Source organism: Aotus nancymaae, unplaced genomic scaffold, assembly GCF_030222135.1.
Source record: "Aotus nancymaae isolate 86718 unplaced genomic scaffold, 86718_ANA_hifiasm-v0.15.2.pri h1tg000036l, whole genome shotgun sequence".
NCBI classification, from domain to species: domain Eukaryota; kingdom Metazoa; phylum Chordata; class Mammalia; order Primates; family Aotidae; genus Aotus; species Aotus nancymaae.
Window position 1 is genome coordinate 66,732,683 of NW_026988450.1, and position 15,318 is coordinate 66,748,000.

The following is a 15,318-nucleotide window of genomic DNA, read 5'->3' on the forward strand; positions in this document are numbered from 1 at the left end:
CTGAAGTGAGCATTATCTTCCCAGAACACAAATGTATATTTAGCTTAATAGAACTAAGTACTATCTTAGGAAAAATCTTATATATTATGCATCTAGGGCAACGAGAGCTGTAGAAATGATTCTCCAAAGCAAACACATCGCAGGCTGACACTAGTAGAGGAAGAGTCAAAGGCACACACAATGCGTCACACATGAGTTTAGGTCTCATTCTACAGACTATCACCAGAGGGAAAAAATGAGCTGTGAAAACCACAGACACTAAACAGAACCTGGGAAGAACTATGCTTGTGGTTGAAGCTTAAAAAATATGCATACTTGTATTTTCTGATTATAATTGTAATACGAATTTGCAGAAGCTTTGGGAAATATAGAAAAAATAAGAATTAAAATAACCCAATTATCCCACAATTCAGAGAGAACTATTAAAATGGTTGGCATATTCACTTGCAGCCCTTTTTTCTGTACATATAAGAATATACGGTTTTTACAAAATTGGGCTTACATTATACACACAATTTTACACATGACTCTCCCCCCACCTTGTATGACTTCTTAAGTACTTATATTCTTTGAAGATGTAATTTTAATAACTGCTTTATTTAAGCAGAATTACTTGATTCTTTTCATATTGCTAGACCTCCAGTTTGCATCTAAATTTTCTGTTTTCCAAACAGCACTGTGATAGACTTTCTTATCATTATTTTCATATTTCTACTTACTTCTTAAAAGAAACTTAAAAAGTATGTCAGTATTTCACATTTAAATTTAAATCATTCAGTGTACCAGTACCTATAAATTCACCATTGGAAGTCTCTGGGGACAAAATGCAAATAATGCATATGAAATAAACAATACTATTTTATTATCACTTGAAGTCTATATTTATCCTTCTAGAAAAGTCATCTTTCAGAGAACACGTTATTTCCTCTAGGCAATGGACTATTATTAGGTTAATCTAAATGCAATAACATGAAACTTGGCTGACCCAGATTTCTCCAGTATCAGTATGCATGTAATTACAATATTCTGCAGAATGACAAATACTCAAGGCTCTCAAAAATACGTATTTTATCATCCTTTCACTTAAAATGATGTACAATGGACACTAAAATAAAACAAATAAAGGTTATAGCCAATGAAGGTTGATAGCAACCAAATCTTATGTAGACACTGAAGTTACATATAGCGTAACTTAGAGCTTTCTTCAAATTCTGGCTTTATTTTGTCACTTCCACAGTTATTGGGATCTTAAGTGCTCTCTTCATATTGAAGTTATTTATAATTCCTGTTAAGAATTATATACTCTTCTTAACAGTCCAGTCTTAGATTCACTATGGTCTGTTTTAAAAATTATTATACTTTCAAGAAGTTAAATGGGGCTCTCACAATCTCTAAAGTGTGTGTGTATAATACATTCATGTATATTTATACATATCTAAAATGTTTTTCTCCCACTAACCAGTGAAAAGCAAAATAAAAATACAACAAAAAATTGTACTTATATCACTGGTCATAGTAACTACAGAATCACTCAAACTCTAAAGCCCCCTCACAATTGAAAGTCAGGTAAAGATAGCTAGATCCGGACTGTACAGTCATGCAGGCTGCATACTATACAACTCCGGTGAGTGCAATTGTACCCTGATCAATTGACTGGTATTCTTTGGGGTTGTGCAGTATACAATCCATACAGCTGTATGTGATGGCCTTGAAGTTAGCTCAGATAATTCTGTTTGCTCATTCATTACTTATTTGTAAATCCTTCTCTCAAGTGAGCTACGAAAAAAGTTTTTGGAGGGAAATAATTTTTAAATCTGTATGCTTTTTTCTATGAAGAAAATTCTGCTAAGAAACAATGACAAATTCTCCCTGGCTCCTGTCTGTCATATTAGTAAGGTATTCTTTCTTCCCATCTCCCCTTCAGTCCACCCATCAGGAAGCAACAGGGTACCTTGTGTGAGTAACTGTAGATTTCTGACTTCTTCTCGCACCTTCAGCTGGAGCACCTGTTGTAAGATGTGCTGCCGGAGGTTCTCCTGGGCAATCCCCATTCGCTCGAGCTTTTTGTCAGTAAGTCTCAGCAGGGCTCGCCCTGCAGGGTTTTAAGAAATAAAAGGAAAAGCAAATGAACTACTTGCTGAAGAAAGATGTCCATTTTGGTCTTAGCTAACCCTGCCATCACAGAAGTTCCTACCTAAACACAGACATTTTGGAATAAAGGTCCTCCATTATTATTGCTGACATAAATGGATTATCTGGATGAAAAAATACACATATTTAAAAGAGAATCCTAACTTTTAATTGAACATTGGGAAACCCCACTGACTCACACATCCAGTTAGATTGTGTGACTCACACATTCAGTTAGATAAAATAGGAAAACCTTAACCTGGATATTTGGGTCACAAATTGCAGGTTTCCATAGAAACAATGCTCTTCATTGGGGGCTGGATTCTCAGGCTGGCCCACAGGAGGCCAAGTCACTGACAACCCAGCTGAAGAACTGGATGCTCTAACGGTGGTATATATAGAAACTCTAGCAATGTGTAGCACAGGATATAATAACATTTCTGTGAAACATGCATTTAAAGTCCAGTTTTAATCTGCAGGTAATTGCCACTTCTGCTGTGCCCCTCGCATTGGGCTGGAGGCTCCATCTCTAGCTGGTGGGAGCTATGCCTTAATCCCAATTATTGGCCTAACTCAAGGGGCCTAGCAGTCAGGGCTGAGAGGGAGAAAAGCTGGGTAAAAACGGCATTCAGTTGAGCACGGTGGCTCATGCCTGCAATCACAGCAATTTGGGAGGCCGAGGTGGGTGGATCGCCTGAGGTTGGGACTTTGAGACCAGCCTGACCAAGATGGAGAAACCCTGTCTCTACTAAAAATACAAAAATTTAGCTGGGTGTGGTGGTACATGCCTGTAATTCCAGCTACTTGGGAGGCTGAGGCAGAAGTATCACTTGAACCCAGGGGGCGGAGGTTGCAGTGAGCCAAGATGGTGCCATTGCACTCCAGCGTGGGCCACAATAGTGAAACTCCATCTCAAAAATAAATAAATAAATAAATAAATAAGGACATCCAAAGAGGGCAAAAACAAGGCACCTGGAGGTATGAGTGCCTCCAATGTGCAGACACTCTGGGCTGTGGTCAGCTGGCATGGCCTCCCTTCAAAGTTTATTTCCCTACATACTTCTCTTCCTAGTGTGATTTCTATCAAATTCTCCTCCACTCTGTGCTTGCCCTAAAATAAGCTTATTTCTAGTTTACTGCAAGAAATAAAGAGAGTGATGATTGCGAAATGCCCATAGCACGACCCTCTACTCTTCTCCGACATTCGTACTCATCACATCTGCATATCTTTTCTCATTTCCACAGATGAAGAAGAGACAGAGTCAACTACATGTGATGAATGATGTCTTTAGATGTATTATCATATACATTTCACAAGGAGACAGGAGAACGGAGAAGACCAGTTAGCAGCAGCTTGTGTTGTTTATGCTTCTAGTTTCCTGCCTTTTAACCTTTGCTAAGTGCATTCGTCAGGATAAGTTAGTTTATATAGTTAGTTTATAAGTTAGCTTATATGTTGTGAAAAACAACTCCAACATATCAGTGACTACAACAAACTTCACTTCCAGTATATTCTGCATGTCAACTGCAAGTCTACCCATCTTGAATGCTGCTGATCAATGTAACAGAGGGAGAAGAGAAGGTGCTAGAAGATCTTCATGCTATCAATGCTCAGTTATTTATAAATCATTGGCCAGAACTAATTGCATGAACATTTCTGCCCACAAAAGGGCCACCAACTGTACTCCCAACATGTGCCCAGAAGTGAGATATTTAATAAGCAGCAATGGTGAGAATCATACTAATATAGACGTGGTCCTGGGCCGATGCCTGGAGAGGAAGTGAGTTTTTGGATGTGTGCATGTTTGCGGTGGTTGGGGGTGGAGGTCCAAAGCTTCAGTGGAACCTGCATTTGTAAGGGGAATCCTACATAACTAGAGCTCAGGCTTGGCAACACCAGGCAGACCATGGTAGTCATGAGAACGAAAAGGAAGGAAAGGACAAAATCAGACTCAAGTAATTCCCATTGCCTTCTCTGGTTGGTGGACTAATGGGCCCCTAAAGATGTCCATGTTCTCGTCTCTGGAAACTGTTAATTTCTTATCTCACATGACAAAAGGGACTTGCAAATGTGATGAAGGTAAGGAGGATCTTGAGATGGGAAGAGTAGCCTTCATTGTCCAGGTGAGTCCAATCTAATCACAAGGGTCCTTAGGAGTGAAAGAGGGAGATGGGATAGCCAGAGAGAGATGTGACAATGGAAGCGAAGTGGCCAAGAGCCAAGGAATTCAGGCAGCTTCTAAAAGCTGCAAAAGGCAAGGAGATTAATTCTCTCCCACACCTTCTAGAAAGCAGCTGCACCAACATGCTGAATTTAGCCCTATGAAACCCATTTTTGGAGTTCTGATCCCTATAAGTGTAAGACAATAAATTTGTGTTGTTTAAAGCCATGGGAGTTTGTGATAGTCTGTTATAGCAGCAATTGGCCTTGTGACTTGAATTTACATGTTTTTGAAGTCAAACAGATGGCTTTAGATTTCCTTCCCTTTCCCCATTTCTGGCTGCTGTAATACACAAAGGTAAAAAAGTAGAGGAGTGCTAAGGAGTGGTGAGCTCGAGTGCCAGGTTTCCAGGACAGTCCTGAAGTCCAATGCTCTGCTCACTGTCTGACCTTAGTGCGGAAGTTTCACTCCGAAAACAAAGAATGGAGCTTAAACATCATTTCTATGGATAACTGGCCTCCAAATAACAGACATCTACCTCTTCATACATGTCATAAACTTACAAACACTGCATAAAACACCCCCTGAAGCTCCGACGATCTTACTCCCTCCCAACATAAAAATGTAGATCACCCTCCCTCCTTTCTGTTCCCAATTATCTGGGCTGTGGTTTCACGAGCTGTGGCATTTCCTAGAGAGACTGCCAAGGCACTAGTAAGACACACAGCTGCTTCTGTCTTAAGCTGGCTGGGCCATCATTAGAACACAGTGTTAAGGCATCAGAGGGAGGGTTTTATTCCAGGACACACAGCTCAACTTTTCTTTGTTTGATGCCTTCCTATAAACCTGTAGCCTTGGCCTTTCCATAAATGCATCTGATTGGTCCAAGTATAGATATGTAGCCCTACCAGAATGTTATTTCAACTTTGGTGGGTTAATAGCATTGGGTTTACAGATACGAGTCAGAAAATTCTGTCAGTTATAAAAAAGTTATACAAGTCTGTTCATTTTCTTTGTGATACAATCACACTTATGAACATTTCACATATTAAATGCCCAACTGTTCAAATTATTTAATCTCAATCCTGAGAACATAATTATTTCTACTCTGTTGGAAGAGAAATTGAGAAGTTAAAGAATATTTAAAACATGAGAGCTTGTCCTAATTTTTCCCACTATGCATTCGGTTGTGCTTTATCTTCCTTGATAGGAAAATAGAAAGGTTACTATTCAAGAAAGATTAAGGATAACGTTTATTTCAAAATTTCCTGATAAAATCACTTCTAGGAAAGATCATGATCTGTACACCAAAAACCTTAACAAAATCTGATTCATGGTCTTCCTTGGGTGTTTTCTACAGATTGGTGGTTCTGGAAAATTTTTATAATAATTAAATCATTTCCAGGAGCAAATGTCTCATCAAATCTCCTATTCCACCACCTCCTGCTGAATACAAAATAAATAAATGTCCAAGTAAGTGTGGCACTGTTTTGATGAGGTATCGGGGAAGTGATAAGTAAGCAATCAATCAAATTATTTTATAATTTATGTTAATTTTTGTTGCTTATCATAAAATTCAGTTGTTAGTTCAACAAACACTTATTGAACACTCACTATGCCCGTTACTTTGTCACTCACCCTGGGTACAATGATGAACACAGCAGACAGGGTCACTTTTGAAGCCTTCAGGCTGACAAGGAAGGTAGCTGATGGCAAATGTGTACAGGTATGTGACGGATGCTAAGAGAGGCAAATATAGGAGCTAGGAACAGGGTAATCTAACCTAGTCTGGGCATCAGGAAGCTGTTAATGAGTAATGGACATGTAAACTAGGACTTAAGGAGGAAGCAAGAATTAGACAAAACCTACTGATAGAGCAAAGATTTTTTAAAAGTTGCCACATGAATGAATAAAGATGGGGGCTGCTATCATAGACAGATGATAGCAATCCTCTGTCAATACAGAGGAGGATGAAGGAGTGAAATCAACCCAATCTCAAACAAGAAGCACCAACTGAATTGCCTGATACCATCGAACTGGTTATAACAGTTATTAGGTGACCTGGACTGCTGGGCCCTTCACTGGCTCACAGCAGCTAGGGGTTAGAAGAAGCTAAATTTTTTCACATTGCTCTTACTCCCTGCCTTTTACTCTGCCTTTATCAAGTATTTATTAAACACCATTATGTGCCTGCCACTATTTGGGTTGCTGCGGATATGGAGATGAGAAGTGTCTTCTGCCTGCCTGGAGCTCACCATTTAGTGTGGGAGGAAGGTGACATACAAATAAACCAACAACTAGATTTAGATCTAGAGACAGACGTATGATCTCAGATAGTCATCAATGCTCTGAAGAAAAAGCAGAATGAAGGGACAGACAGGGACCCCTATTAAAAAGATGGGGGCTATTGTAGTTGGGGTGGTTAGAATAGGAAGGTCTCTTTGAAGGGGCGATGATGGAACCAGAAAGTTAGAATGAAGGAATAGGAGTGTCAACGCAAATAGAGGAATGACAGGGAGACTGGTGTCACTAGGACAGAGCAGGTGAGACAAGAGGTCTCAGAGAAGACAGGGTCAGATCACACAGGGCCTCAGAAGCCCCGAAGAGGACTGTGAATTTTATTCTTCTGGATGTGGAAAGTTCTGAGCAAGGATAATTTGGGCATGGTATCTGTATTAAAAAAATCCCCCTGGTCATTATGTAGAGAATGGATTCGGGGCAGAGGTATGTGTGGGAGGAAAGAAGAGTCCATGGACTACCACAGTCATCTAAACAGGAGGTATCGTTGTTTTTGTACTGGAGTGGCAGAGAAGAATAAGAAACAGGAAAATTCTGGATATATTTTTAATAACATTACAATGCCCAGAACTGGGGTCTGAGGGAAAGGCAGACATCAGAGATGACTCATATTTTCAACCCGAGCCACCAATGGCTGGGGGCCCCATTTCCAAGCAAGACATTGAGTCACTGCTCAAGAGAGGATGTGTTGGAAGGAGGAAATCCTGGTAGGATTAGTGCTGTTTTTTCTTTTGAGGGCACTTGGGATATGGAGAAGAATAAACATGATAGAGTTAAACAAAGAAAAATAATTGAAACATTCTTCTTTTCTTGAATGCTCTTATTCCTTCAGGACTCTCCTGGAACCCCAAAGCTCTGAGTTGACTGGTGGTAAGGTGAGCATAGGCATATTCTGGTGGAACTTAGAGAAATCAGAGGGACCTCTTACAACCCAGCTCTGTATTGATTAGCCCTATTAGGTGTCTTCGGAGCTAAAGATATTCTCTAGAACTCCTTGTAGAGGCCAGGGAATATTTGGTGAGGATATTCCCATAGCAGGAGCATGGTGCTCTGCTAGGAATCTTGGAAAGTTAGAATTTGGCTGCAATCTGAAGCTTGAGCATACATAGAAAAAGCATGAGTGCGTGTGCTCCACTAGAATCCCAGCAACACAAGAGCAAGTGTGATGGTTACTTTTATACGCCACCTTGACATAGTTATGAGGTGCCCAGGTACTTAGTCAAACAGGTCATCACCAATTCTGGGTGACTGGGGATGGGATTAACATTTAAATTGGTAAAGTGGATCATACAGACTGCCCTCCATAATGTGGGTGGGCCTCATCTAAGCAGTTGAAGGCCTGAGTAAAACAAAATGCCGACCCTCCCTGGACTGAAAGAGAATTCTTCTGCCTGATGGCCTTTGCGCTGGGACATTGGTTCTTAATTTTATAGCAGCCTGCCATCCTCTGGACTCAAACTAGTACATTAGCTCTTCCTGGTTCAACAGCAGCTTCTGGCCTGTTAACATCACCTGGGACACTGGTTCTGCAGATTCTGGATTTGCCAGCCTCCATCATTACATGGGTCAATTTCTTACAATAACTCTCTCTCTGTATGTACATGTATACATATATGTGTGTATAGATACGCTCATACTGTGCATATACCCAAAAAACAAACTGGTTTTGTTTCTCTGGAGGACCCTAACATGCTGGGGGTGGGGTCTCACCTGTCAGGTGCCTTATTACCCCCAAGATTACCTGGTGCTGCCTCTGTGCTGGCACACAGTAGTGCTCATAAGTATTCATTGACCACATATCCTTAGTGCTACTAAATTAACATAAAGGTTATCATCTTTATCACAAATTGATGCTCTCAAGATGATTAAATTACTTACATCAGAAAAGGTGTGAGAGACTCGATTGGAAGCTGTTGGGTAAAACAACAGCAGCAGCGAGAAACTGGACACGTAGGGGGAGGAGGCTCCATTGTGTTGTGGTGACCGCAGAAACACATGCCAATCCAAAGGAATAGAGAACAGGAGACTAAATGAGGCTTAAAGAAAGAAGAGTGTCTTTTTCTATTTTTCAACACACACCAAGTGAGACTACAAACCTTGCTGAGCAGATGAGCAGCAAGAAAAGGTGAGGGATAAGAATCGCAGAGTAGTTCATTCATTTCCTATGGTTGCCATAACAAACTATCACAAACGCAGGGGCTTCAAACAATAGAAATTTATTCCTCATAGTTCTGGAAGTCAGAAGTTCAACATCTGCTCCATTGGGCTAGCATCAACGTGTCAGAAGGGCCACACTCCACTCCTTCTGGAAGCTGTAGGGCAAAATCTGTTCTCTGATATGCCTGTTTCTGCCAGCTGCCAGCACCGTCTTGCATGTGGCCACAAATCTCTGCCTCCATTCTCATATCACCTTCTCCTCTTGGGTGTGTATAATCTCACTCTGCCTTTCTCTCAAGGGCACTTGGGGTTGGATTTGGGGCCCATCTGAATAACCTGAGAAAATCTCCCCATGTAAAGATCCTTAACTTAGTATATCTGCAAAGACCCTTTGTCTTTATAAGGTAACATTTTCAGGTTCCAGGGATTAGGATCTGATGCTGTTGGGTGGATATCATTCAGTCTATCACAGCTGAAAGGAACATTTGAGTTTCTGACTACGGCAAAGGATTCATTGTGCTCCACGTGGAGAAGTGAGGCACAGAGAAACTGTCCTGCCTAAAACAGCACAGGAGATGACACAGGGAGAGACTTAGGTTTAGACCATGTCTCTGGATTTCAAGCCCAGCCTGCTCTCTGGTCTCTATTCCAGGTGCCCTTCATCTTCTGCTCAGAGAATTGCAACAGACAGCCTGGCACAACTTTTCAAGATAAATGATCGCATGTCATAAGGCATGACTGGAAATGACAGGGCAAGCTGGAGGTAAGCCAAGAGTGGCCACAGACCCTGTCCTATTGGGAAATCTCAGTGCCACTGCAAGTGATTGCGGGGGAGGGGTGTGCTACTTTTTCCCAGAATGAATTACAAGGCCTTTTTTCTGCCAGAAATAGATTATTACTGGACAGTTCCCCAAATAAATGGCCCTTTGTGCACTGGGTTAGCTCCAAAACTGCTGTCAGGTAAAGCCCTGTGTCATGCACTAAGCAAATGCCTCTGGCTCCACCCCAGTCCTGGCTGGGCCAGAGCAACAGGCACTGTGCATACAACTAGTGTCCTACAGCCCAAACTTGTGTTTCTCCAATCACGCCATTACTCCAAAATTAGAATTTTGGGAACAACGAAATGAGAGACCAAATCACAAAAGCATGGGATCACAGCTAAAAGATGTAGATAAATCCCTAGGAAAGCACAATCTGAGTCTTAATTTACTCATCTCTACAATGGGGATGAAAACTACACTATCTCATAGAATGACCATGAGAGTCGAAATAATACATACATAGGACTTTTGCAACTTGGAACCACAATGACAACACAATTTGGGTACTACTCTTCCTTGGCTGGCCACCACCTCTTCTCACTCTTCCTCCTCCTCATCATCCCCTCTTCCTCCTCATAACAGTAGTAACAATAATACCAAATGCTTATGGTGGAGTTACTCTGTTAAACACTATCCTAATAGCTTTACATAGATTAACTCATTTTCGACAGTTTTCTGAAGGTACTATTATTATCTATGATTAAGAGCTATAAAACAGCTAGAGTCCTTGTACCTAATAACCTGCAGATCTGGGATACAAATATAGGCAGAAGCCATGCTCTCAACCACCCCCCTAAACTGCCACCCAGAAATACTTTATACAAACCTACATACTCCTCAAGGCCACTTCTTGAATAGAGAACAGAACTCATGAGCAAATGAGAGGCTGAGGGTCAGAAAAACATCTTCATCTCTGAGGGCTTAAATGCAAGCAGTGGGAACACTATCATAGCATCACTATGCACAAGGGCATAATGGTTCACTTGGTGGAGAATGACAGGGAAATGATGGGTCTCTGCATGCAGCCATCACACAGATTCACAGACTGTTTGTACATGTAACATAGACTGAATCTCCTAGACTACTAGAAACTAGCAGACAAGGATAGATAATATGATTTCTCTGCCAGAGGGACAAATGAGGTTCGTTGCAAGCCCATAAGAGGGGCATTTAACTCATCTGGGACCTTGAACAAAAAATCAAAAATCAAGAGTGTTACTGGGAAGGGCATTCAAGGCACACAGAATAGCACAGGCAATGACAGAGACCTAAGAACCAGAAGGTACTCTAAGGAGTCTCCAAGAAGCTCTATATGACTATGTGAAACCTGCAGCAGGGAGTTTGCAGGGCTATATTCACCGTTTCATACTTGGTCTTAGTCTCTTCCTTTATTTTTACCTTCCACCACAAAGCAGCTCATGCGAGACACAAGCGATATTCCCAGTAGTAAAACCCTCCATTTGTAGAATTAATATTATGAACACTTCATTTTTGCCTATACTACATCTCTGCTCATTTCTGATCAAAGTCTTTTGAGAGCTGCTTTTTGTCTCACCTAGTAGGGTTTTTAACAGTTAAAAGCAATTTCCTTATAGTATTTTTTTTTTACCTCCAAAGTACTATGTAATTTTCTTGCTTTTTGTGTTTATCTTTGGATTCACTTCCACTCCTTCCCATAATGTAAGCTCCATGAAAGCAGGGCTCCCTTGAGGTTCTCAAGCATCTAGCTAGAGCCTTACTCAATGTTGGCACTAGAAAAATACTTGTAAAATTAATGCTGGGTATGTGACCCAGACCAGAATATAAATGTTTCTTTGCTGGGATCATTATGGCCACTAAGAAAGTTCTTCGCTGAGCGTGGTGGCTCACGCCTGTAATCCCAGCACTTTGGGAGGCCAAGGTGGGCAGGTCAAAAGGTCAAGAGATCGAGACCATCCTGGCCAACATGGTGAAACCTCGTCTCTACTAAAAATACAAAAATGAGCTGGGCATGGTGGCACGTGCCTGTAGTCACAGCTTCTTGGGAAGCTGAGGCAGGAGAATTGCTTGAACCTGGGAGGTAGAGGCTGCATTGAGCCAAGATCATGCCACTGCACTCCAGCCTGGTGACAGGGCAAGACTCCATCTCAAAGGAAAAAAAAAAGGAAAGAAAAGTTCTCTTTCTTTCTTCAACTACTTCCCAGGGGACAATATGATTCTAGACTTGCTATTAGTGGCTGTCTTTACCACTCTATGGAGGGAATTTCCTAGAGAATTAAGCCAACAGAGAGAGCAGAGCTGGGAAAGAGAAAAGTGGGGTGAGAGGAGAAAGGCAGAGAAGGAGAGAGAAAGAAAACATTTGGTTTCTTGAATACAGTCTGGCCTGAAGTCAGACACTCCCGCACTCTTGGTTCTGTAAGTCAATATGTGGCAGGGGACGGGGATAAGCTAGTTGAGCTCATTTGTACCACTTGCACCAAGAGAATCTTGATTTAAACGTCTGAGTTTATGAGGGATTCTCAGTTAAGTCACTGTACTGCCATCCCTTTCCCCATTTCACAAAAGCCTATCATGGTGTAAGTGGGTAAGAATGATATAAACCTATAGTAATTGGTTCACAAAAAGTTACTAATTGGTAAATGTGAGTATTTCAGTTAGAATTCCTTACAAGTTATTTGAAGTACACCTTAATTTGACTGCATACTTATATATGCTTGATGCATCTACAACCTCCTTATAAAATTATACCAGAGGTCATAAACTCAAATGCTCTTGTCGGGTTAACATAATTGTGTAAAGAGAAATGCTCTAAGGGATGACTGAGAAAAGGGATGACTAAGAAAAGATGACTAAGAAAAGAAGCAGGGTGCAGTGGCTCATGCCTGTAATCTCAGTACTTTGGGAGGCTGAGGTGGGAGGATCACCTGAGGTCAGGAGTTTGAGACCAGCCTGGCCAACATGGTGAAACCCTGTCTCTATTAAAAATACAAAAAGAAAAAAAATAGCTGGGTGTGGTGGCATGCACCTGTAGTCCCAGCTACTGAGGAGGCTGAGGCAGGAGAATCACTTGAACCTAGGAGGAGGAGGTTGTAGTGAGCCAAGATTATGCCACTGCACTCCAGGCTGGGTGACAGAGCAAGACTCTGTCTCAAAGAAGGAAAAAAAAAGGCCAGTTGTTGTGGCTCATGCCTGTAATCCCATCACTTTAGGAGGCTAAGGTGGGCAGATCACGAGGTCAGGAGTTCAAGACCAGCCTGGCCAACAGGGTGAAACCCCCATCTCCACTAGAAATACAAAAAAACCCCCAAAAAAACCCTAGCCAGGTGTGGTAGCAAGCACCTGTAATCCCAGCTACTCAGGAGGCTGAAGCAGGAGAATTGCTTGAACCCAGGAGGCAGAGGTTGCAGGGAGCTGAGGCTGAGCCATTACATTCCAGCCTGGGTGACAGAGCGAGACTCTAGCTCAAAAAAAAAAAAAAAAAAAAAAAAAGGAGGAAAGAAAAGAAAAGGTAGACTGTAGCAGACCAGACAATTTTTTTTTACCCTAAAATGGGCAATTCCAATCCATTCTTGCTATTCTAGAATACAAGTTAAATATTGCTACTTCTTTTATTTTTAATTAGGTACAACTGAAAATCCAGAAGTACTATAAAATCTCCAAATTTAAAATTTGCTAATTTTTCCATACTATGAGAGCCAAATAAATTATGTATATATGGGTCATAGTTGGCTTACAAGCCGCTACTTTCAAATTTAACTTTTTTTTTTTACCCTCCTTCCTCCATGTCCCTTCAACTTTCAGCACAAAGGAATTCAGGCAGCCTTATTTTAAGGGTTTCGGCTGACTTTAGGAATGGACTCCAAGTTCCATGATTTCATTCTGTGCAGCCTATTCTAAGTTAATAACCAAGACCAGGTCTGAGTTAGCCCTTCATTTTTCATAACCTAGAAATGCATTGCAAATCCAGCTTCTTAAGTAACCTCAGTCCAATGTCTGATTCCCTGAAGGTGACTACGAATCACCCAATACCAGAGCTAGCAAGGATTCCAAGGTCAGCCAACCCATTGCCTCATTTGCTGGCAAGAATACACACAAACCTTCCAAGACCAATAAATCTCCTCTCACTTATACCTGAGAGCACAGCCCACTACCAAGCTTGGTCATTCCCTTGGTTACATTTAGATGATTAGCAGTTCATTGAAGGCCCTTTCTCTGGGCCAAGAAAGGGAAGGGTTAAGGGAAATTTGTACTGTGGTTACTCTAAGTAATTTACCATACTGATGGGAACTGTGTATTGATTTTTTTTTTTAACCTGTCTTGGGTAAAAAGACTATTTTAGACAATCTATTATTTTGGCTGAATATATTCAGGTGCTGATGTTAATAGGAGAAAACTGGGATAACATTAATTCCCACCTGAAATAGAAATTCAGAAAGAAATATATTATAGTGCTTTTCAAACAGAAAATGTGACCCTGCATTGTCTTCAGCTCTCCGAGAAGGAATATGCAGCTCCCAAACAGTAAGTTAAACGTTAAATATTCTACAGTATCTGTTAGTACATGTAGTTACCAAATCCCATCCAAAAATTAATTTTTAAAAACCCTTAAACATTTTGTTTGGGAATTTTGTTTTAGTCCCTGGGAGGACTCAGTAATTGCTTGCCTTGTACCTCAGAGCAGATTTTTCAAGCAAAGAAGTCTGGTACCAACATAACGGAGACTATAAGGGAAGATTTATGATATAATAAACAACCTTCAAGGTCTTTTCTGTTTTTGATAGGTAGACCAAACCTCTTGGTACTTTTATTTGTCAGCATTTGTATGCACTGGTTTGGGATTCTCTGTTTATGAAGTGTCACTAGGTGGTGAGAAACCCACTAGGCATTAGGTATCTTTTAAAATTAATTGCCAATAAGCATGTAAAGTGTCTATTGACAAGTGTCTTCCTCCCCCTCAATATTCTACTTTGTGGTCATAACAACCAAACACATAAGCATAGGGTTCACATGCCAAAGAGAACAGGCACTGGGCATGCTGGTTCCTGCATGTGAATTAATTTGAGCCAATACCTAGAGCCAAAGTACTGTTCAAAAAAGTTTTCAGTCTACTTTGACATTCGTTTCCTAATACTGAGGGATTTATATTCCTTAAACTTGTAAATGATAAATCTTACTAGTGTTAGGGATTTCTTAGGTAGAACATCAACTAGTATTGTCCCAGCTTCAGATATATTCAATAGAAGAGATGGTAACAGTACTCTTGCCTTCATGGAGCTTAAAAATTACCTGCAAATATAAGACCAGCAGGGATTAAATAGCTACAAAAACAATAGTGTGATAAAACTCTGTAGCCATGACCATGAAAGATCATGAGATACATTAGGAAAGTTCTGGTTAAGAAAAAAAAAAAAAAAAAAAGGCCAGGCTCGGTGGCTCACACCTATAAACCCAGCACTTTGGGAGGCCGAGGTGGGTGGATCACGAGGTCAAGAGATCGAGACCATCCTGGTCAACATGGTGAAACCCTGTCTCTACTAAAATACAAAAATTAGCTGGGCATAGTGGCGCATGCCTGTAGTCCCAGCTACTTGGGAGGCTGAGGCGGGAGAATTGCTTGAACCCAGGATGCAGAGGTTGTGGTGAGCCGAGATGGTGCCATTGCACTCCAGCCTGGGTAACAAGAGTGAAACTCTGTCTCAAAAAAAAAAAAAAAAAGAGGTTTTGGGTTTGTTGTTGAAAGCCCAGGGCTGGATTAGCCAGTCATTAGCTGC

At 41.1% G+C, this 15,318-nt stretch overlaps 1 protein-coding gene across 8 annotated transcripts in view; it reads right to left on the reverse strand.

Annotated features, from left to right (window-relative positions):
- SAMD12 (sterile alpha motif domain containing 12) overlaps positions 1-15,318 on the reverse strand; it is a 490,937-nt gene that overhangs the window by 260,660 nt on the left and 214,959 nt on the right. For all 8 annotated transcript variants that reach the window (XR_002478667.2, XM_012443284.2, XM_064384536.1 and 5 more), the window contains exon 4: positions 1,952-2,092. Coding sequence is in view for 7 of the 8 variants with exons in the window: in XM_012443284.2 (XP_012298707.2) it covers positions 1,952-2,092 (141 nt within the window). In the remaining variant the exon portion in view is untranslated. The remainder of the gene's footprint in view (positions 1-1,951; positions 2,093-15,318) is intronic.